Here is a 21,855-nt window from a genome sequence, read left to right as displayed (position 1 = left end):
GCTATGGATGCTCGTTGCTGCTTGGTTAGTCACTGTTTCCTAACCCTTTGTAGAGGACAGGATTGGAGATCGAACGATCTATCATCTATCCATCTATCTATCTATCTATCTATCTATCTATCTCATTAAAAATATAGATAGATATATCTGTACAGTTTAACACATTTTTATGAACTTGTGAGTTCATATTGACACTCCAATTCAAATTTGAGATTACAGAGTTTTATTTAACCTCTTCAGCATTACGTTTATATATTCTTTCTTCCCTGAGCATCTTGATTTTCAAGGATACGGGATAATAGAATTACACTATCCCATAATTACTAATCTTTTTTATTCCATATCACCCATACAGTAGTCTCAGGAGACCAATACTAATAGCACTAATGCAGTTGAAAACAAAAATTGTTTTTGCATCTAGTCTCCCCTATCCTTCCCTCATTTTTAAATTGTTGTTCTATATCTACATTGTCAGAGCAATTAGCTATTAGATATTCTTGTCTCTCTGCCTCTTAGTCTTCTTTTAGTCTTATTCCCATAGGTAACCATATATTTTAATATTCACCACCAGTCCCTGTGTTGATGGGCTCTCTAATTGTTTTGATCGCCTGAAGCTCAATCTCTACTATGTTCTTTAGAAAGGACTCATGGGAACAATATTCCTTCAGTTCTTGCCTATATCTGTAATGATTTGAACCCTTTATACTTATAAGTCAGTTTTGCTGGATATAAAATTATTTTCTTTATTTTAGTATCTCAAATATGTAGCTCTGTTTTCTTCTGGCCTAAAATACTGTTGCTGAAAAAAATCCGATGATACTTTAATTTTCTTTATGCTATAAGTCATGTACGCTTTTGGCCTAGAAACTCAAAGGATTTTATTAGAACATGTCTTGGTATTGGTTTTTATGGGTCACTATTGTCAAGTGCATGCTATACTTTTTCAATATAATTTTGAATTTCTTTTTCCTTTCAGGAAATTTTGAATTATAGTTATTAGTACTGTATTAGTACTGCATTCGTTATGTTCTTTTGCTTGGGTTTCTTCTTCAGAATCTCTTGTTATCCATATGGTCAGTTTTCTTTGCCAGTCTTCACTGTTTGTCTTTCTCTTTAAATCTTTTTATCTCTTTCATTTCTTTTTTACTTTTTCGCTTTCCTCCTTTTTACTTTTTATATTTATTAAGGGATTATCTGTTATATTTTTAGTTTAGCTGGCATTTACAAAATAATTTTTTCCTTTTATTTCTAATTCTTTTCTGAGTCCTGTCACCCTATTTATGTGTTGATCAAATCTGATTGTGCTGTTCTTTCATATTTTGTATTATTTCTTTATGTCTTTATGCTTCTTTTGAAATGATAGGTTACAGTTTTGATCTGTGCTGTGAGAATGCTTTTGTTGTCTCTAGGGCTGTTTTCTCTTTCTTTTTTTTTAATTTTTTGTCACCATGATAACTTCATATGGGATTTGACCTTGACACTTTTCCATTGTTTATTTTAATGTGAAATTAAGTTTCCTGACCTTTTAGAAAGTGGTAGAATTCAGGAAATCTCCCTACCTTCACAGAACTGTGCGAGCGTGCGTGTGCGCATGCGTGAGTGTGCGTGCGTGTGCGTGCGTGTGCATGCGTTTGGGTGCGTGTAGTGTTGTGTTGTGTTCAGGAAAATAGATTCTTTCTGAGATTCCTGGGCTGCTTCTCCCTCTCTCACTTTGACCTGAGCTTCTCCTTCTTCCATATCTCTTACTCCGTACTGCAGAAGTTTCTCGTCAGGAGGGGCTTGGTCCATAAAGAAGCCCTGCTGCCTTGACAGTTCATAAGGATGGAGCACTGTTCTCTCCCTTTCAGTTCTGCTTACCATGGGCCCTCCGCACGTATGTGCTCAGAAGGACAGACCCCCTCCCAGTTAGAGCTGTTGTTTCCAACTGGCCCACTGAACTTTCCCGTGAGTACTGTTGGCTCTTTTTGGGTTCTCCCGTTCTTAGGTTGTTGGATACCATTCTCATCATTTCCTTCTCTTCCTCCTACCCAGATGGCCTTTCCTGGTGGGCATCTTGTGACTATTGGTGGTTTGCCCAAAACCCTTGTTTGGGATTCGTGGAGAAATTTTGTCTCTTAGTTTTAAATGTCCATAGGTTTTGGGTTTTGTTGTCCAGTTGGTCTCTTTGTATAATATTCAAAAGACTGAAAAACTATGCTGCTGTTGCTGCCAAAGTCTTTCTGGAATTTTCTTCCCCCATAAATTCCTTAGATGATTATTGACATGCATCTGAGAAGCAGCAGCCCGGGAAAAAGGATGCAGCCCGGGTCTCCAGAAAGGCTTGCTTTTGTACCAGCCAACTAGCCCAGTAGAGTAGAAACTGTGAACACATTTTCAGTGGCACCACGTTCTATCAGCTGGTCAGCCCAGAAATAGAAAAAGTCTTGCATAGTTTTGTTTTTGTTTTTGTATACATTTAGTTTTCTTTCCTTCAATAAACATGAGCTTCTATTTATACCTGGACTTCTTCCAAAAATAAACATATGGTGACTTACAAAAATAACAACTATAAAAAAAGATATATAATTAATAGTATCCGGCTGAACGCATTAGTCAAATTAGACTGCTGAAACAAACAACTTAAACATCTTGATGTTTTAAAGTATTTCTTGCTTATACCACAGTCTAACTTGGATTAAAGGGTGGGGTGAGAAAGAAGCTGTGCTAGTTTTTCAGGGACCCTGGGCCATCTTCAAGGGCCTCAGAGTCAGAAGCACTGGAAGAGAGAAAACATAGAGTATTCCAAGGGAGAATTTTAGGGACCAGTGATGTCATACATTATTTCTACCCGCATACTACCACTGTCCAGAGTTCAATCAGGTAGATCCTTCTGACAGCAAAGGAAGCTGGGAAAGAGTATAGCTATGTGTCCAGGAAGAAAAGGAAATGGAGTTTGGTGCCAAGATCTGCCACGGCAAGGCAACGGGAAAAGAAAAGAGTAAGGACTAATTTACCAAGGTAGAGAGGATATTTCAGCCAGAAAAGAATTGTTTAAAGACCTGGATTTAGAGAAGAGCATGTTGGCTTTGGAAAACTAAAATAATTTTGGTAACTTCCTAAAAAGGGGGCTTGCATATTGTCTAAAGAATCAGACCTATCCTGCATGAGAAAAGGGGCTATTGTGGTTTATAAGCAAGGGAATTCCATCATCCAGTTTTTGTTTTGGGAAGGTAATTCTGGCTCCCAACTATTACGGAAGTGTCTCCGAAATTGAAGAAGAAAGTTTTCCCAACTTTTCTTGATTGTGCACCTAGTTATAAAAACCCCGGAAAACCTGACTTCACCTCTGCCTGTGCCCATCTAAATCATGCTTACTTGGTAGGCTCCCTTTAATGTGCTACAATCATGACCAGAGTCTGTAGTAAGTTCTATAAATTCCAACTGGAAATGTAATTCCACATCTCACAGGGCCTGTGTTATTTCAGTGATATTATAATCAATGGCCGAAGCTCCCTTCGAAGCTCATAGAGTGACCTCTTTTGACATTGAGTCCCCATCTCTGACCTTTCCTCTCTGACCTTTCTTCACCTCCCATGCCTCTTCATTCGCTACCACACAGTATTTCATTGCCAGGCACCCTGATAATAACCACAGCAGCCATACCTTTAGCTTTGTGCAAGTCATTACTCCCTGCGCAGGCGCCGTGGTGGCAATGTCCAGTCCTAGTGTGCTTCGAGTCCTCTTCTTTGCCTAGACCGGAGTCCAGGAAGATGGCCACACCTATTTTGTCGTTGCTTTTGAGTAGAGCCCTGAATTAAGACAACCACAGGAAACGATCACAAATATGATATCGGACACATGGACATCTCAAGACATTGCCATGTCTTACTAGAAGCCTGTAGGAGGTTAAATGGGAAGAGAATGAAATGTGAGTCTTCTTTAGAGAAGCATGTGGTTTGTCTGGCCTTTCGGCTCCCCCAGCGGGACCGTTAGAAGAAAATGTGATCGATAGCCTATCGGGCCATTCCTAGTCTGGCCATTAAAGTCCAGGAGGCGAATGCTGAGGGATTTTGATGAAAGCACCTACAATGGCTAAGTGCAAACTTAGAAAAATACTCATTTTTTTTTCAGTAGCTTCCAGAAAATTCCTAAGCATCTGATGTATGATGGGCTTTTTCATTTTGGGCATCTACTCTCTTTGCCTAGATGAGCATTCTAGCGAAGTGTGTGTGTGTGTGTGTGTGTGTGTGTGTGTGTGTGTGTGTGTTTGTTTCCCTAAGAGCTCAAAACTGAATGTGTCAGTGGTGGACAGCACCGCCTCCTACCCCCAGCTTTGTAAAGAACGCCACATTGCCAACTTCATGGTTGAGTCTTTCTTGTAAAGCAGTGCCACATGCAGGAGCCTTTGAGACATTGGGACACCACGGGGCTTCCAAATGTCTCCACACCTGGAAAGATGTGCCAACTCCTCCTTACCCAGTTGCCCCTGTATGCGGTGATAATAACCACGATGATTGCCAGCCCTACAGTGGTTCTTGACCATGAAGGACCCCACTTTTCTCCTCGCAGAGTAAAAAAAAAAATGAAACTAAAATAACCGCCATATTTTAAGAACAGGACCATCCATCCATTTCTTTGTCATACCACTGAAATTGGGACAAAAGAAATAATTTGGGGAACATGTAAAAAATTTGTTTTAATATTTATTCTTGAATAATTCAATAGATGTTGAATGACTAGAACAAAAATCACACCATTTTTCTGTACCATTTTGAAGTGTTTTCTTTGGCAACCACTTAAAGATATATAATTCTGATATGATTGAGGAAGAATGAATAAAAGAAGGTGGAAGAAAAGTCCACCTTGATCTCTGGGTCTATCTCCAGCTGGCCTGTTGACTTTCATCAGCCTCCCATAATACTCAGGGCCCGCTCCGTGATCACGGGCAATTCATCCCTGGGCTCTGGCTGCAAGAAGCTCGATGTCTTCACCAGCGGCCCCAGGTTGCCTCTGAGAACCATCTCAGGAACGTCCCACTATTGGTAACTGTCACCATCAACCAGGTGATAGTTTTCATTATCTCCATCTTCTCCTAAAAGCACCTCTTTGGTTATTGCCTGGCACTTGCCCCATCGTAAGTCTAGAAACAGTCAAGTCAAGGCGAGTTTATGGTTCGTTTGAAGGACTCTTGGATATTTTATTAGAGATGTTGTTAGACACCTGCTTCTGAACACGTAGGTCTCTCTTTGGTCATTTTAGGAAGATGGGGAGTGAAACAGCAATATTGCAAGGTGAATGTAATGTATAGTTATAGCTCGAGTTGTAACAAGGAATTCATTTGGAATAATTTACAGATGGAGATTCCTTTGATGCTGATGCATTCAGTCAACTATGAAACTTGCCCCGGCATCTGCTTCAGGGTGTCCCAGTGTGCCTTTGGAGATGTGCACATTATCTTCTGAACCAAATCTTAAAGTTGATCTGTTCTTAATCATCCACTTCATTCTGTGGCACTTCTTCAAAAGTTGCATAACCACTTAATTCAGAGTTTTATAATCAATCTCAAAATCTTAAGCATAGTTCTATTTTCCATTCTTAGCATGTCTTTCTGTATATCTTGAGATGGCTCGAACGGGGTGCCTTATTCAAAATGCTTTCCCTGCTCTTGTCATTGTTATGTTCACAGAATTCTTGAGTATTTTATAAATAGGAAATAGGACTCCTGATGGGTCAAAGCTGCTTTCACATAATGCCACTTAGCTCTTTCAAAGTATGGTCGTGCATAATCCAGGTATCCCATCTCTCAGGCCAGTTCTGATGATATTTGGCTCTTTGTCTCTCATCTCTGAACACAGAAAATGACAGCTTCTGTTCCAGAAACATCCGTAAAGAACGGACCATGCCAGTGGGCATGTGTCGACTCATAAGCGTTACCCTTTTAATTTGAGGCTCTAGCAGATGGAAAATTATTTGGATGTTGCGGTGACAGCAAAAATAATGTTGACCTCCTCTCAGCTTTTGCCTTGAGAAGCCTAAGAAGCCTGTTTCTTCTCATTAGAAGGTGTGTGCAAACTTGAACCGAAGCACCGAGACAGCCATTGTAAGCATGAACTGATTCACCCTTCAGAAGTGACAACTGAAGAATCGGCCTAAGGTAGCCTGGAGCTTTCTTCAGGTTACTACCTGAAGGGAAATCCTTGTGGGTTCAAGCCAAGTGTTTTCCAATGCCCCAGTCCTTCCCACCACTTTGTCTGTTCCTTTCTCTCCTGCCTCAGAACCACCTGACCTGGAACTGCTGACTCCGGCTTCTTGGCCAGAGCGTTGGTCTAAGATCCTGGAGGTAAAATAGGAGGAAAAAAGTCTCTGCAAAACCTTTCTTCTGTAATTTCATTGTTCTCCTTCCCACGCCTGGCTATCTCTAACCCAATGGACAAAGCGATGTTGCTTGACCAGAGTGGTCATTTTAAATGGCTCTATTTTTATTATTTGGAGCCCTAGAAGCATCTTCTCATAGAGGATGCAGACACTAGAGTCCTATCCCCAGGTTTACTGATTATTAGTTTACTGACTGATTTGCTTTGGTGTGAGTTCCGTCTGCTGTGACTATTTATAAACGAGCAAGTTGAGGAAAAGGTAACTGGAAATTGAACTGAGGAGGAGCTATGATTAACTGATCCACGTCTAGGTCCAACTGTCGGGTCATTTGGAGAGTATGGTTAGTGGAAGCTGGCGTTTTCCCCATTGATCCACACTCATCTGCCTCTCTGTGGAGTTGATTTTTTTTTTTTTTTGAACAGAAGGAGATGTTTGGCTTCCCTGCCAGTAGCTTTCAGATGAGCAATCATTCATGCACAGGGTATCTGGCCCCTATGTTATTCAGTCTTGAGTTGTCCCCAAGTGACCCATGACCTCAGATGATCAAGTTGCACAGGTTATCTGGTCTATCCAACCTAATGGAAAATAATGTCGTTTTTCTGGTCAAGGGCTATATTTTGTCAACATCTCTCTCATGTGTAACCTAATTTTTGTTGGACTGCGTTGAGTTTTACTACTTCAGCAACTTCCCTGGGCCAGGGAATCCATTTATTAAGCGGTGCTGCCAGAAGTTTTTTCACCCCCCTGGCCCAGATACCTTGGCACATTCTTGGGGTCCAGGTCAGAGGATCACACAGGTACAATTACCTTCTAATAAGGTTCTTTTGACATCTCAGTTATTAAATTCTCTTGAATGAGGTTCAAGCACATCTGACTTGCAGCGGAGTTTGCTCTAGGTAGAGAGTGCCATAAACCTTCCGATGGGACGTTCTCTCATATTTTTGTCGTTCTCTGGAGGTTTACTCACTGATGCAGATTGATGCCACCTCTATCCCAGAGCCTGCAGTTACCGTTCCAGAAGGCTGACTAACTTCAGTTATTCTTTGGTCTTTGAAGCATCTCTGTGGACTCACGAGCCAGCATTGTGAGCAGAGAAGATCAGCTTCTGCCTTCCTTTCTGTCCCACCGTGGCTCACTTTCTTTGCTCGAGGCCACCTTCTTTTGGGGGCCGGCATAGCTGTCGTTGACTTCTCATGGGTGGTGCTGGCTGGTCTCCTTGGTTGAGACCAACCGCCACACATCCTGTGGCATGAGAAGAAGGCGCTTGGAGCCCAGGCTGCAGCCAGGGGCCTCAGAATCGGGTGGAGGGCCCTGGGCAGCAGGCAGATTGTGAGTGCCCAACACGGGGCAAACACTTCAAGGCACCCTCAGACCATCTTGACAGAGGCTGGGGACACAGCAGGTGTCCTTCCCCTTCCTCCCCTCTGCTGTCGTGCCACCGTATTTCCTCCTCAGAAGAAAAGCATCATGGAAACTTTCCCACCATGGGAAAAGTAGTTCTTTCATTTCAGAAGCCCGACTAACTTCAGTTATTCTTTGGTCTTTGAAGAATCTCTGTGGACTCATGAGTCAGCATTGAGCAAATGATTTCTCACAGGTCTGATTCTGAGAGACGGAGAGGAACGTTCCACGCGGATAGATTTAGGACACAGGGCCTGCTTCTCGGAGTTTCGCAGCAGCGAAGTAAGGGCTCTGAGAATTCCCGCAGTCAGAAGATTAGTTTTGTGGGTGATCTAGACTTCCCCGTGGATGCACATTCCAGCCAGAGCAAGCTTGCCTAAGGAGGAACTAGTTAGATTCCGACTGACATGATGAATGCAATTTGAAGCGAGGGAGAAAGTTTGCAGAGGATATTCTGGACTGAGGGAATGCACTTTCGAGAAATCCTGAAACCCGTCGTGACGGGGAATAGGGCGCTGAGAGGGGCAGGCGGAGCAGGCGGAGGTGCTGGGGCGCACAGGGGGCCTGATTACAAAGGGCTCGTCGGCCACATTGACGAGTTTGATCACCATCTGGGAGACGAAGGAAAACCATGGCCTGATTTCCGTAATCAGTGTAATTAGATGTACGTTGTCAAAACACCGCTCAGCCTACAGGTCGAGAGCAGATCGGAGGGCCAGGGTGTGTTGCAGGGCTGAGAATTTTCTCGCACTGTAAGTTCCTACTGCAGGGGGTAGCTGGGGACCACATTACATCCTAGTCTCTTCCAGTTTTAAGTCCTTCCTTTTCATTTAAAATGGTCGCTTCCAGGTACTTGCTCAGTCAGAGGTATCCAGTCCGTCTCCTTCTCCTCAAGATGGCACTGGTGCAGTGGGAGAATTTCCCGTGCTGGAGGCCTCCGTGGAAGGAGGCCAGGTCCCAAAGTGGGTCTTTGCTTGGCTCTGTGGGTCTCACTGCTGCCCTCTGCAGGAATCTACCTCACTGTCGGCCTGGTCATGCTGCTGAACAAAAGGCCGGATGAACTCACGATCTGTGCTATTTCCACCTGGTTGGGGCCTGGGGATTCTCTTTGCTGCCTCCTCTGCCCCTGAGCTCTCTCTGGCACTGCTGCATCATGACGGCCTGAAGTCCAGCTCTGCGTTCCAGCTGGACTCGAGTAGGACACCCACCCCCTCCCAGCCTCTGCCTCTGGTAGGCTCCCCAGCCAGCTCCATCAGTGACTGCCCCTCCGCAGAGCACAAGGACCTTCTGCATCGTTCATACTACAGTCAAGCCAAGGGAGCACCTAGGGAGCAAAGCCCAGGCCCAGGTTTCCTCCCCTTCACTCTGCTGAGTTCCTCTAGGGCGGGAGTCGGGGAGCACCCGCTAAGATAGTCTCAAACGGGAAGTGGAGAGACACTCTCCATGCCTTCCTGCTCCAGCTCTTCTCTCCAGAGAAGTGGGCCACGGCACACATTTCCCGCTGGTGCTCCCTCTGCCTTCTTCATCCTCCCTTGACTCCCTGAGCCGGAAAGGTGGGCTAGTTCTTACCCCTGGTCCCACCTTATATTCTTTTTCTGGGCCTGTGGTCAAATACGAAAATCTAGTATAAAAGCCCAAAATCTTCCTGTGGACTTGAGAATTCCCTTTCTTGCTCTTGATGAAGGCTTGGATTAGGGACCGCTGTCCAAATACAGAGGTCAAGCAAGTCAGCTGTGAAACTCACAGCGGAGCAATGTGCCGCCTTGGTCATTCCCATCTAGTACCCCTGTATAGTACCCCCGAGGACAGTAGACCTCAGGGCTTAGCCACGGCGATGGATAGCTGCAAAGGATTATGATTTATACATCAATTTAGTATTTCCAAAATAGTCTCCTTGTTGAAAGTAGAAACAAGGAATGCTGAGAGAGGTGTTGGTAGCTTGGACTTGAGTGATGATAATGTGGATGGAGAGAAGTCAATAGAACGACATGTAGATGGCAGGATTTATAGTAACTGGTACTCAATTAAATGAGGTGACTTAGTCAAATGTGAGGATCTCAGGTTTCTGGTTTGCATAGATGGATGGCAGTGCCATTTACTAAAACACAGGACACGGGACAAAGAAGTGTTTGCAGGGAGTAGTCCACTTTTGGACATGCCAAATTTGAAAGTTCCTGTGAGACATCTAAGTGGAGATATCTTGTAACCAGTAAGATGTACAGATTTAAAGCTCAAATTGGATGTTTCTAGGGGAAGTCATATCATAACCATAAGGGTGGCCGATGGGTATGAATTATAAGCATGATAACTAATCAGATGGTCACTAGTTTGGTGCAGCTGTCTCACTGTAGGCAGAGGCTCACCGGTGAGACCAGGTGATGAGCACGTCTGTGGTTGACACATCGTCCCTCATGCCATATCCCATGGTTCATCATTCTGCCTCTTTTGAAGGACACAGCTTTCATTTACATATATTAATATATTCAATCAGTTTACAGGAAGTCATAGGGAATAATTTTATCTCTTTCCAATGATGTTGCATATTTCTACTCTGATCCCATTCTGTGTAGCTCTTAAGACTTTACTCTCAAAAGTCAATTTCATTTCTATTATTACTGTATTCCCCAAATACTTGCAAAAATGTTGATGAGCAATGAAGCTAGAAATGTAGGTTGGTGCAAAATAACTAGAAGATATTTGGACTTTATCCTACAATCATCAATGGAGAGCCAATGAAGGGTTATAAGCCAACAAGCGAGTGACATAATTTGGATGTGCTTGACTAGGATGACTTCCCTGATGTGATGCCAGCAAGTTGACTCCTTCAGTCAATTTAATACCAATATATTGATCATCTCTTTTGCATCAGAGACTGTGCTAGTTGCCATGTGGATGTACAATTAAAAGTTTTAAAAAAAAGTCTCCAGTGATTATGCTGGTATCCACTTGGGATATAAGTAGAAAAATTATCACTAATTTTAGGTTTGCTTTGTAAAGGAATGCCCAGCATAGAGTGTCAGTGTTTCCTGACATAAATGCTTTTATTGAAGACATGCCTTAACCCTTCAGGTTGCAGCAAGCTCCATAGACTTCATCTTTTTCAGCTCTGGGAATGCCAGCCTACTTGTTCTTCTGACATTCTTTTTGTCATTTAGCAAAATCCTATTATTTTCTTTAGAGTCCTAATGGGAAGTCTCAATATGGCCTAACTATAAACTTTGATTTCATTTTTAAAGACAAAAAAAAATAGTTGAAGACTTTTATGTGAAAATTACCTATTTCAAAAGAAATAGCAGCCTAGGAGAGCAGATCTCTGAGGGAAAGTGGCAAAGGAATTCTTTCAGAGTTGGATTTGAAACATCTCTGACCAGCTGGGTGAAAATTGTTTTGAAGATGGATTACATTCCCTGATCAAATAGAAAAAAAAAAAATGACAGCTGCCTTCATATCTAGGAGATACCCGTCGACCATGGCCGTGAGCCACACACGCCTCCCCACACGGCCTTGCTGTGGAAACTTTCCAGTACCCCAGCTTTGGCAACTGGGGCGACTTTGTGCCTTCTCATGGAGCCTGGCCGTCTCAGAAAACTAGGGAATGCTCTGGACTTGTTATTTTCCCTTGGACGTTCCCAAGTGTGGTTAATGGGTCATCTTTTTTTTCTAATGTTTAACCTAGCAGCTCCTCCATTTCTGCCCCTTTTAGTACTTGAGTCAACTATGTAGATACTTGTACGTTAAATATACGAGTCAGGGGGTTTTGTTGAAACAGTGTTACGTTAAAAATTTCTATTGGGTGCACTTTAGGGGTACATCGATAGTTTCCTGGGTTTTGAACTTCCTCCAACCTGGCATTATGATTTTTTTTTTGTATTTCCAGTCTTGCAAGGGTTAATGTTCTTTACTGCTGTGAGTGTTTGATGTGAATCCTCCTATATTAATGTGGTTTTTGAAATGAAAAATCCCTACATGCACAAAGAGTGCCTTGGATAGTTTTGCATTTGCAAATAAAGCCCTAACAAATGCTCATTTAAAAAAATATATTTTCCCAGCTGAGCACATTAAGGCTATATGCAGCCTCTTTGTATTCACTTCAATAAACCAGGTGTGCTTCCGGAGATTAGCTATTTTTTATAAAGAATGATTTTGAAATAAATGACAATGGGCTCATTTCTCTTTATGCTGAGGATAACATTAAAGGGAAACTGCCGTGATTAGTTTTAATATCTCCGATAGCTTAATGAGTACTTACCAAACATGCGAGTGTGGGTATGTGTGTGTGAGCGAGCGCACAAGCAGAGAAGGTAGATATATGTGTACACATGTGCCCGCATAATTTTCTAACATCTTAAGTAATACCTGTCAGGGATTTTAATAACCCAAGGCCAGTGAATTATTCTGGTAGCTGTTCTTACTGAAGCTTTCGGCAGGAAGTCTATTTTCCCATGGAGCTGGTTTTTTTTTTTTTTTTTTTAAGTGCCAGTCAGAAAATATGAAAATGGACTAGAATTTTCTGTGTCAGTTGTAGCCAGGGATTGCGTGCCTCTTCATAAGTTCTCTGGGGCTCTTTGCACCTTATGTCTCTTCTGCAACATGAGTAGGGGGCCAGCACAGGGATGTGAGGGATACATAGGGTTATGTTCGGAATAGTTAGTATGCGGATAACACTAGGAACTGATGGGAGATGGATTTGGGGTTTCGAGGAAGGGGCCACATTAACTTATATAGAATGGATCTGGTACGGGATGGACTTGTGTCACTCCGTGGGTCTTTCTGGTACATTCCCGTAGTTAATGAATAGAGTGAGTGCGTGCTTATGGTAGGAGGGGCCCTGTGGTTGAGAAATTTAGCTAAGGGAGAGAACCAGGTGTATTTTTAGTAGGGCAGATGTTCAGGTGGTTAATCAAGGAGGCCAGTCTGGGCAGAGGGTCCCATGTTGCTGAAGGGAGGAGGGTGGTCAGCAGACAGAACGATTGCAGAGGGATCAACTGGACATCTTGGGGAGGGGGAAGGGCCGCCTTGACCTTCTGTATTTCAAGATCTCCTACCTCCTTCGGTAAACTGGAAAGGTGACAATTGCTTTATTAGAGAATTGACTGAGTCTTGATTATTTAGTGACAAATTATCCAGGGCACAATAGTCAATGGATCCGTAGTTGCTGTTTTGCTTCCTTTTTTCTTGCCTTTGGCTATTCTAATGCTGTTGATACCTTTTCTAGAAATTGGAGAGAGAAAGGTAAAATTAATATCTAGCATTCATTTCCCTTTTGTTCAGAACTCCGATGATATAGGCAAAGGGACGAAATTGAAGCTGTTCCTTATGTGCAGGGGGCGACTATCTTGGAAAGACAGGTTTCCATATTTTCTCTAAACCCAGGTAAATTATCTTTAGCTCTCTGTTCTGACTTCTTAGTTTTTGTTTTGTTCCTGTGTGGGCACAATCTATATAAAGAATATTAGCACTTTCTCCTTAGAATTATGACTTAAATTGCTGTCTATATGTGTTTTTTAAGAGCCAGGATGTGGGTGCAAATGAACGTTCTTCTTTTGCCTCTTAACCTGAGGAGCTGGCTCAATAAGGGCATAATGAAAATAAGGACAGAAATAGCTAAATTTAAAAAGTCTGGGTTGAGATAATGGCCCTTTACTAAAAGCATTGAGGCACACTGTTGTTGCAAGATTCTTTTGGGGCTTTTGTCAGATTGGAAAGGGTCAGCCATGATGCGTTTCATTTCAGGAAGTGTGACTGAGAATTTTTGGTTAACTAGAGTGAAGTCGTGCGGTATTCATTTATTATTGATAGGTTTTGAAAATGACACAAACTTTTCAGCTTGAGTCTGGTGGTTTTATAGCGTTTGAGTAAAAGAGGGAGGCTAAACCCAGGCCAGCTTCCTCCTTCCCATTTACGGAAAGCATCTTTGAGGCTCCATTTAGCTGCCGCCGACGAGAGCTGCTCACTTTGCCGTGTCTGGAATGTGGTATGACCGACCCAGAGATGCATAAAGTTTGTCTTCTTTGCTCAGTTTCCTAATGGATGTTGGGACTGGAGCATCTAATACGTAGGTTATTACGGAGCGGTGTTTCTTTTGTGTGTGTGAATGCCAAGACATGCTTTGTGTCTGGCATTCAGTGTGAACTGGAGCTGGGAGCAGAAGGAGAGAGAGGAATTTGAGAGAGCGTGTTTCTGAGGCCAGCAGGGAGATCACAGGCCACTGAGTAGTGCGGTGATTAATATGCTGTTCCAGAGAAGGTGGTGCGTCCCATCGCAACGGACGAGAACTGGGGCTCCCTTCTCTACGAACTAGGAAGCATGCCTCCCAGTCCAGTGGAAAAACCGAAAAACAGCAGTTCCCTGGCTGTGTCACAGTCACCACTCCTTGCCAAATCAAAGCCTCCTGGTTGCTCTCTCTTCAACAAATCCCTTTGGAGACCTTTTTAAAAAAATAAAATGAACAGATCGGGTTTCTAATTTCAGCCATGACAGCTTATAATTAGAAACATCTCCAAACTTACTTGTTTACAAACACCTGCACCGATACTGCATGTTTTCTGTTTCAGAAGGGGCCCGGTTGGGGAAGAGCATGGAGGAGGGTGAGGCAGCAGAGTCTGTCTATTCATGTATTCTCCTAACAGCCCGCAGTGAGCCCGTGTGTGCGCTCACTCGTGTGTGCAGACATGTGCGCAAATTATTTCTTTACTTCCGTCACGGGTGACTGTCTCAAGACCATCCAGCAAATGCTCTGGCCTGTGTCACGCCACTAGGCTCTCCTTTCTTATGAGTCAAAGAAATTGGCGGTCAGTTGTTATTTGGGACAAGGTTAGATTTCAAATGATACCCTAGAGAGAAATTTTCAGCCACTAATTTTAGCAACTTGGGATTGGTTAAAATGCTTTCTCTATTTCCATAATTTCTATATTTACATGTCATTCAGTATACTATATAGCTGAGTGATTCAAGAAAAACAAATAGAGCTATCCATGATATAAATAATTCTACATTTTATCGAAGCAAAAATATGTATCTGGGGTTCAAACAAGCCCACCTGGTGAAGGGATGGCTTCTTTCAAACTGATGTAGAAGCATCGGGTGACACAGCAGCATGGCCCGATGGCAGGACTCGGCCCTGGAGGTCACCGATTCCAGGTCCTAAAATGGGAATTGAGAACCTACTGGGTGCAATGCCTTGATTATAATCTTAATGATTTCGCAGACAAGCGTCATTACTCCTTGCAAAGGATGTGAAAAGGATTTCGCATGCCAAAGCAAGATTTAAAATAAGAAGTAAAATGAGAACACACGCTCACAGACCAACATCTACTTCTAATTAAAGTGGAGATTCTGTAGGAAACTAAGCAGGTGTGGGCTTTAGCTGTGACACTGGAGTCTGCCAGCTGGTTGGGTGACAGTCAGATGCCTGTTGACTACTTGATGTTCCAGGGAGAAAACAAAATAGAAACAATAAACAAAAATTATGTATACAGGTCTTGTTATAGAAACTGATTTTTTTTTTCTGGAGAAGCAAAAGATGGAAAATTTACTTCTCAAATCTAATCTGGACTGAGCTAGGTTCTTGATTGTCATACATGGGATCAATTAGATTAAATGACCATTTTAAGCCTCTACTGAGCCTGTTCCTTTTAAAACTATGTACTGTATTATATATGGATGGATGTGAGCTTATATATGTGTTTGTATGTAGACATTCTTTCTACTCTTAAAATGCACAACCTCTATACCAACTTGCAATGAATGTTTAAAGGATTTGATGCGTTTGCTGTCTTGTATCAGAAGAGTGATGGGGAATGAGATGAGGAAAAAGGGCTTTTGGCACAGCTTGTGGGCTGTTACTCTCACCAACTGTAGTGTTAGCTCTGATCTTTTTTCAGTGTTTCTGACTATGGAGCCTCTTAGCTAGAGATCCCTGGGTCTTCATGATTTCATTGTTATTAAAAAAAAAATGATGAGAGTATTTTTAATGCTTTTACATTCAGTATAACGTTTTAAGCCAAAATTGAAGGAGAGGCCATGAGCTAATGGAAGAGACTATCCTAGCGGTCGAGGGGGCCCAGGTAGAAGGGGCTCACTGAATGTGCTGGAGGACAGTGTTGCCAGAAGCTACAAATAAAACTCAGCGTGCTGTGTGTTGACGTCATTGGTCGGGCATGTCTTCCCTTCAAGCCTAGCCAATTTCTGAGACTCTCTTTGGGTTGAGTGGCGTAGGGCCAACATCTATTGAGTACCACTGTGTACCTAGCACAGGTACAGGGAGTAGGATCTGGAGTCAAATTAGGTTGTTTTGAATCTCAACTCAAATGCCTGCCAATAATATGTTACCTCGGACGAATAAGTTAACCTCTCTAATTCACCATTTTCATGTAATCAAAACAAACCATTTCCGGTTTTTGTTTTTATGTTTGTTTTTTTTTAATGTTAAAGTTACTAGAATTTTGAATATATTTCAGAAGAGAGGAAAAAAATTGTCGGTAGAAAAACCCTGAAATATTCCAAAAGTAAAGCTCTCATCGGTTAAAAAAAAAAAAGTTTTTGATTGCTAACTCATGGCCATAAAAGTTTAACTAAAGCAAGAACTTTACAGTAATATTTAATCCTGAAGTTATAAGATGAATCATTTGAAAATAATTGGAAACTTCAATTCGAGGGCAGGTGAATATGGAAAAGAAGGAAAAAGGGAATGTTTCTTTCTCTGTGGCCGTCGAGTGCCAGGATGACACAAGCATCCTCGGTTTCCTCCTTCCTCAGACTGTGGACTGGGGACAAGCCAGGGCTTCAGAACTCTCTCAGCCGAGCTGTTGAAGAGACCGACCTTGAACTCACCAGCCTCGTAGCTCTTCCTTCTATGACCAGTCCAAGTTTATTCCATTGCTACTTATATGACCCATTATGAGATCACTAGTCTGAAATTAAAATGTGTGTGTGTGTGTGTGTGTGTGTGTACGTACACACATAGTGTCATACTTCCTATGAATCAGAGGCCAAGAATGCAAGGACAATTATGTAAGCTCTGGGAGATAGCACTATGTTAAAATTAAACTAGTAGGTCTTGCCATCCTTCATCTCTCGCTCCCTCGTTCCCCCCTCCTCTCGTGTGTGTGTGTGTGTGTGTGTGTGTGCGTGCGTGTGCGTGCACATGTGTGCATGCATTTGTTTATTTTTATTTTCACATGCTTCCATGGTGCCCAGCCTACAAAGATTAAGACAGAAGTTGATGGGGTCATGTCGATTACTCCATGACTGGTTATAGAATACTTCTATTCAGGAGGCATGGAGGCAGGGTTAAAGGCGAAAAAATAAGACAGTGTCCAAATTGCAGGAGCTTCCGTTGGAGGTGGAGGAGTAGAACATACCGAGGTGTAAAAGATTTGAGAAGACGGGGAAAGTTTGTGAAAACATCTACAAATTGGTAGGGCGAAGCCTCTGTGTGGAAAGTGCTTTGAAAGAGAACTCGTAGTCGATTTAGTTAAATCGGGAAACAAAACTTTTGGAGTAGTGAAAAGTCTTTAAAAGGAGGGAAGGATGCTAAGTACCTCCCTGTCTGGGTGTTAGAGACGAATCTCGAGAGGGCAGAGGTAAAAGGGAAGCCACACATTCGTCATCAGGGAGCAGAGTCAGGCTCCTTGAGACAGGTGACAATAACCTTAGCCAGTTTCTAGAGAACACGCTCGGTCTGCTGTCCACAGACAAGCAGCCGGGAAGGGGTTCCTTCGACCTTGGAGGAGAGGTTCTTCTCTGGGGGTCTGTGTTCCCGCTGAGATTGCAGGACGTTGCTCAGCTCACAGCTCCGGCGTGACTGAGGGGAGCCGAGGTGAGAAGGAGCGAGGCGGGGGGCGTGACTGAGGGGAGCCGAGGTGAGAAGGAGCGAGGCGGGGGGCAGCTTGCGAGGGGAAGGATGCTGACCGGCTGTTCGCTGGTCACGTATGACACTCTCGTCGTTCGGGCACACGCTTCGGCCAGAGGCACAGAGGTGGCTTGGGCTGATGTGGGCCTTCTTTAGACTCTGAGGAGAACTTCAGAGTCGCCCTGACTCCAGCTCATAATTTTTGCACTGAACCACTAGAGCTTGCACTGCAGTCGAGTTTTTGACTTTTGTATGAAACCTAAACGTCCTGTTAAATATTGCGGGGCCTAGTGATTTTTTTCTCTCTGTATCTCACTTGTGTGGCCAGAGATATTTGAAGGGGCTGGCCTTGCAGGGAAAACTCGGTAATTTACTAAGAGCATAGCCTGCTTCTCGGTTGGTATGCTAAGCGACCTTGGCCTCATTCCTCGACTTCAGATTTCTCCCACATTTATTAAGACTACTGGTAACTACAATAGCCATTCATTATTTTTAAAGCATATTGGCTCTTTACTAAACACTTGGAAAAAATGGGATATAATTGACATAAAACATGATACCAGTGTCAGGTGTACAAAACACTTTTTGTACATCATCCGTTAATTCTCACGGCCGTCCTAACGAGATAGATATTGTTAGTTCCACTTCGGCAATGATGACATTGAGGCCAAGACACATTTAGAAACGAGCCAAAGTCAAACAGCTGGGATTCGAACTCAGGACCAGCCTATTCCAGCTCGTCCTCCATCCACGAAGAGGCTTGGACATAGAATTAGAAGACCTTTTGAAATACTTCGAACATATTCTAGACAAAGGAGTTTATGTAATAGATAGAAGGTGTTATTTTCCTGTGTAACACAGTAAGTCCCAGTTCGGGACCCTGTGCTGTATGGCGTGACACCCCGTCTGGACGCCTGCAGTGACTCCTCCATGGTATTAACAGAACCGTGTGGCTCACGGCGTCCTGGCTGTGACACCTTGCGCACTGCAGCCTGCTTCCTGCTCATCCTCACAGAGCCTCAGAGCTCGACTCCAGGGAAAGCTAGAGTAGGATTGAGGTTGACTCACCTTGCCCCCATGTCTTTGGCTCGCCCCCATCTTTGTTGATCTGTGTTAAAAAGGTTTTGAGGGAAAAAGTTGGCTTTTGTCTCAAGGGAAGCAGTGATTGTCCCGGAGTTCAGATGTCAGTACCCTGCAGGACAGATCAACGCGTCTCATTGTCCTGTGGCCAGCCTGCAGCTTGCTGAAGTGCCAGACTCCCAGTGGTTCACAGGACTCAACGCAATTGGAGAGAAAAGTCCCTTCAGGCATATTTGAACTTCAGAGTCAGGAGTGGCAGGGTTTGAGACAGACCAAGGGGAACAAAGAAATGTCAAAAAGACATGTGTCAAAACAATAACAGAAAGAAAACTCCAACATCTGACTTTGACAGAAAGGGAGTTCAGAGCTGAAAAGAGCATTTCAGTACTGTGGGAGCAACGGGGACGTCTTCACTACTCAGAGGCCGTCTCGGCTGTAGCCGAGCTGCGCCCAGGGCTGGCAGGACGCCGTGGCTGAGGCATGGCCTCTGGGACCTGTGGGTTTAGAATGGGTGACGAATGGAGCGAGGGTGCCAGGTGGAACTGGGCATTGCTGGCAGGACAGGTGCTCCTGTGGGGAGAGGGGCTAGGATACTGTGGGATACCTCAGGGGCTTCTCTTTCTCATCGTCCTCCTCTGTCCTGGCCAGGGGCCACTTCACTCTGTGCAGAGTCCTCGCTGGGGACCTGACACAGCACTCAGCCATTGCTAATGAGGTTTTCTGGGTGCTTTTCTCATATAAGTACAGGATTATAGGTGCACCCCGTTTCAGCCACCCCTCCCTTCCATGAGCCTTAGTCATGGGTTGCTGCAGGCGTGTGGCCACAGGGGACCGTCTGTGCCTGAGGCTATCAGTGGAGATAGCTATTTAAGAGGTTTTACTTTTACATCTGAGCAGCCAAATTGCGCATGTAACAATGGGGACCAATTATTGCACAATAGAGCATCCCAGATGAAACAGAGAGAGTGTGTGTTTCATATGCAGTGAGGGGCACTGCCTTCTCCTAAATAATGAGACATTGCCATGCTGTTTTGGAGAAGGGAGACTTTATTCCCAAGTTTTTGTGGTTTGTGAAAGTGCTGTATACGATCATGTGATCCATGATTTTCAAAACAATCACTGCCAAATAATGAAACGAGGGATGATAAAATGTCACCATTTAGGGTCACATATGTGGGATATATAACTTTTCCGGGTTTGAAGTATCATTTACATGCCTTTTTCTTTGGAAATCGAGTCTTGCTGGCTTTAGTTTTATCTTCTCAGGCTATCAATGGGCTAAAGGAATGGATTTAAAAAAATCCACCCTGTTGACAGTTGTCATCCGGAATTTAAATTGAGACTAATTTCCCTCAAGGTTCTTAAAGTCTCCTGTCTTATCCTTCAACAGAAGTCTCCGGGAAGCATGCGCCATCTCCTCAGCGTAGTTCGTAGAGGAAAAAGCGAGGCCTAGAGCAATAAAGGGATTTGATCCAAGATCCCAAAATGAAAGAACTGAATGGTCAATGGAGAACTTACTGAAAATTTAATTTTTAATAACTAAAAGGCAATGAAAGTAGAAGAGGCAAAAATTCAACATGCAGCTTTATTAAAGAAGGCAATTTTTCTATTAGAAAAAAATGCGATTAGCATTGAATCCTTAATGTACTATGGTAGCTTAGTTTTTATTGGTCAAATTTAAAGTGACCGACTCATCCTGGTTTGCCCAGAACTGCCCTTTTTTTTTTTTGCACTGTAGCATTCAGGAAGTCCCAAATTCCAGGAACCCCTGCATGCTGGGCAAACAGGGACAGCTGGCCATACTGAATATGGTGCAAAAAAAGCTATGATTTTTGCTTATAGGGGTAATTATCTGTCTAATTTTTCTGGCACTGCATTCAGGACTGGAGTATGGCTGACTGTAGCACCCAAACCCTGCAAGGGGAGACGTGAGGAGGGGCGGCAAACGTCTTCTATAAAGGACAAGGTAGAAAATATTTTAGCCATTGCTGGTCACAGATAGTCTCTATAACACAGTCACCCACCCCCCCAACACACACCACCTTTTTTAACAATCCTTTGAAAATGTTTTTCTTTTTAACTTTCAAGGTAAATAAAAATAGGCTGTGGACCAAATTTGGCCTCCATGCCAAAGTCTCCCGTAGGGCATTGCTGTGCAATAGAGGTATAATCTGAGGCACATTTAAAATTTTAAATTTTATAGTAACTACATAGAAAAAAGTAAAAAGAAAGTTAAATGTAATTTTAATAATGCATTTTAACCCAGTATATCCTAAACATTACCATACCATTTTAACATGTAACTATATAAAAATTATTAATGAGCTATGTTGCATTTTCTGGATACTAAGTCTTTGAAATCCAGGCTGGTCACATTTCAAGTGTTCAGTAGTCACATATGGCAGGTGGCTGTCATATTGGACAGCACAGCTCTGGAGCGTCTTTGACAAAGGTTCACTCTCTAGTCCATTAACCTTCAAGAGCACGGGAAAAAAAAAAATGAAGATCTTAGAACCGGAAGGCGAATTAGAGATCACCTTCATATTGCAAATGGAGATCAGAAGGGCTAAGCAGTTTGCTCGCAATCACACAGCTAGTTTGGCAGTGGAACTTAGGTCTCAGCACCTGCCAGTGGCCTTCCTTCCACCCTGTGAGGTGTCTGAGGTATGGAGAGGTGTCCTTAACAGCCCTTTCCCGATGTGTGTCGGGGGTGGTTCATCATCAGCGAAACGGTTGGCTTTTCTGGTCACGGTGATGTGTTTATGTTGTGCACAGCTCAGTGTCAGGTCCTACTTATAATGTGTGGCAAACGTGTGAGAGGTGTGGTTGGAGGAAGGGCTGCTGTCCGGGCTTGGGGAAAGGAGCAGGGAAGGGAAGATGCTTGCTCTGGTCACCTGGACGACACAGACAACAATATGTGCGCGTGTGTCGTGCGTGCATCGTGTGGCGGTGCTTCTGGACCATCTTCTTGTCTGCACAGCCTCATAAATGAAGGGTGGGGTTTGGAAGCTGGTGTAGAGGCGAGGGTGCTGAACCTTGGTTGTTCTCTTTGCCTGGGACATGCCTGTTCCTTGGGCGAAAGGGTGGGCGAAGCTGAGTAAATATAGTTGTGTAATCAGAGTGAATGGAAGACAGAAATGCCATTGCTTTAAAGTTGCCCAGACCCA

The 21,855-nt window shown here is 43.4% G+C and overlaps 1 protein-coding gene across 11 annotated transcripts in view; it reads left to right on the top strand.

Moving 5' to 3' along the window:
- The window catches only part of ESRRG (estrogen related receptor gamma), a 519,096-nt gene that overhangs the window by 58,320 nt on the left and 438,921 nt on the right, over positions 1-21,855 (top strand). Inside the window, exon 1 of one of the 11 annotated variants that reach the window (XM_039883364.1) lies at positions 12,239-12,821. The exons of 9 other annotated variants lie outside the window; for them this stretch is intronic. In XM_039883364.1, the coding sequence (XP_039739298.1) occupies positions 12,640-12,821 (182 nt within the window). In that variant the 5' untranslated portion in view covers positions 12,239-12,639. Of the gene's footprint in view, positions 1-12,238; positions 12,822-21,855 lie in introns of those variants that run through there. One more of the 11 variants, XM_039883361.1, reaches the window with a different exon arrangement.

This window comes from Pteropus medius, unplaced genomic scaffold (genome assembly GCF_902729225.1).
Source record: "Pteropus medius unplaced genomic scaffold, Ma_sr-lr_union100, whole genome shotgun sequence".
Lineage (NCBI taxonomy): Eukaryota > Metazoa > Chordata > Mammalia > Chiroptera > Pteropodidae > Pteropus > Pteropus medius.
Note: the sequence above shows the minus strand (reverse complement) of the source record. Positions and strands in the feature narration are given on the sequence as shown.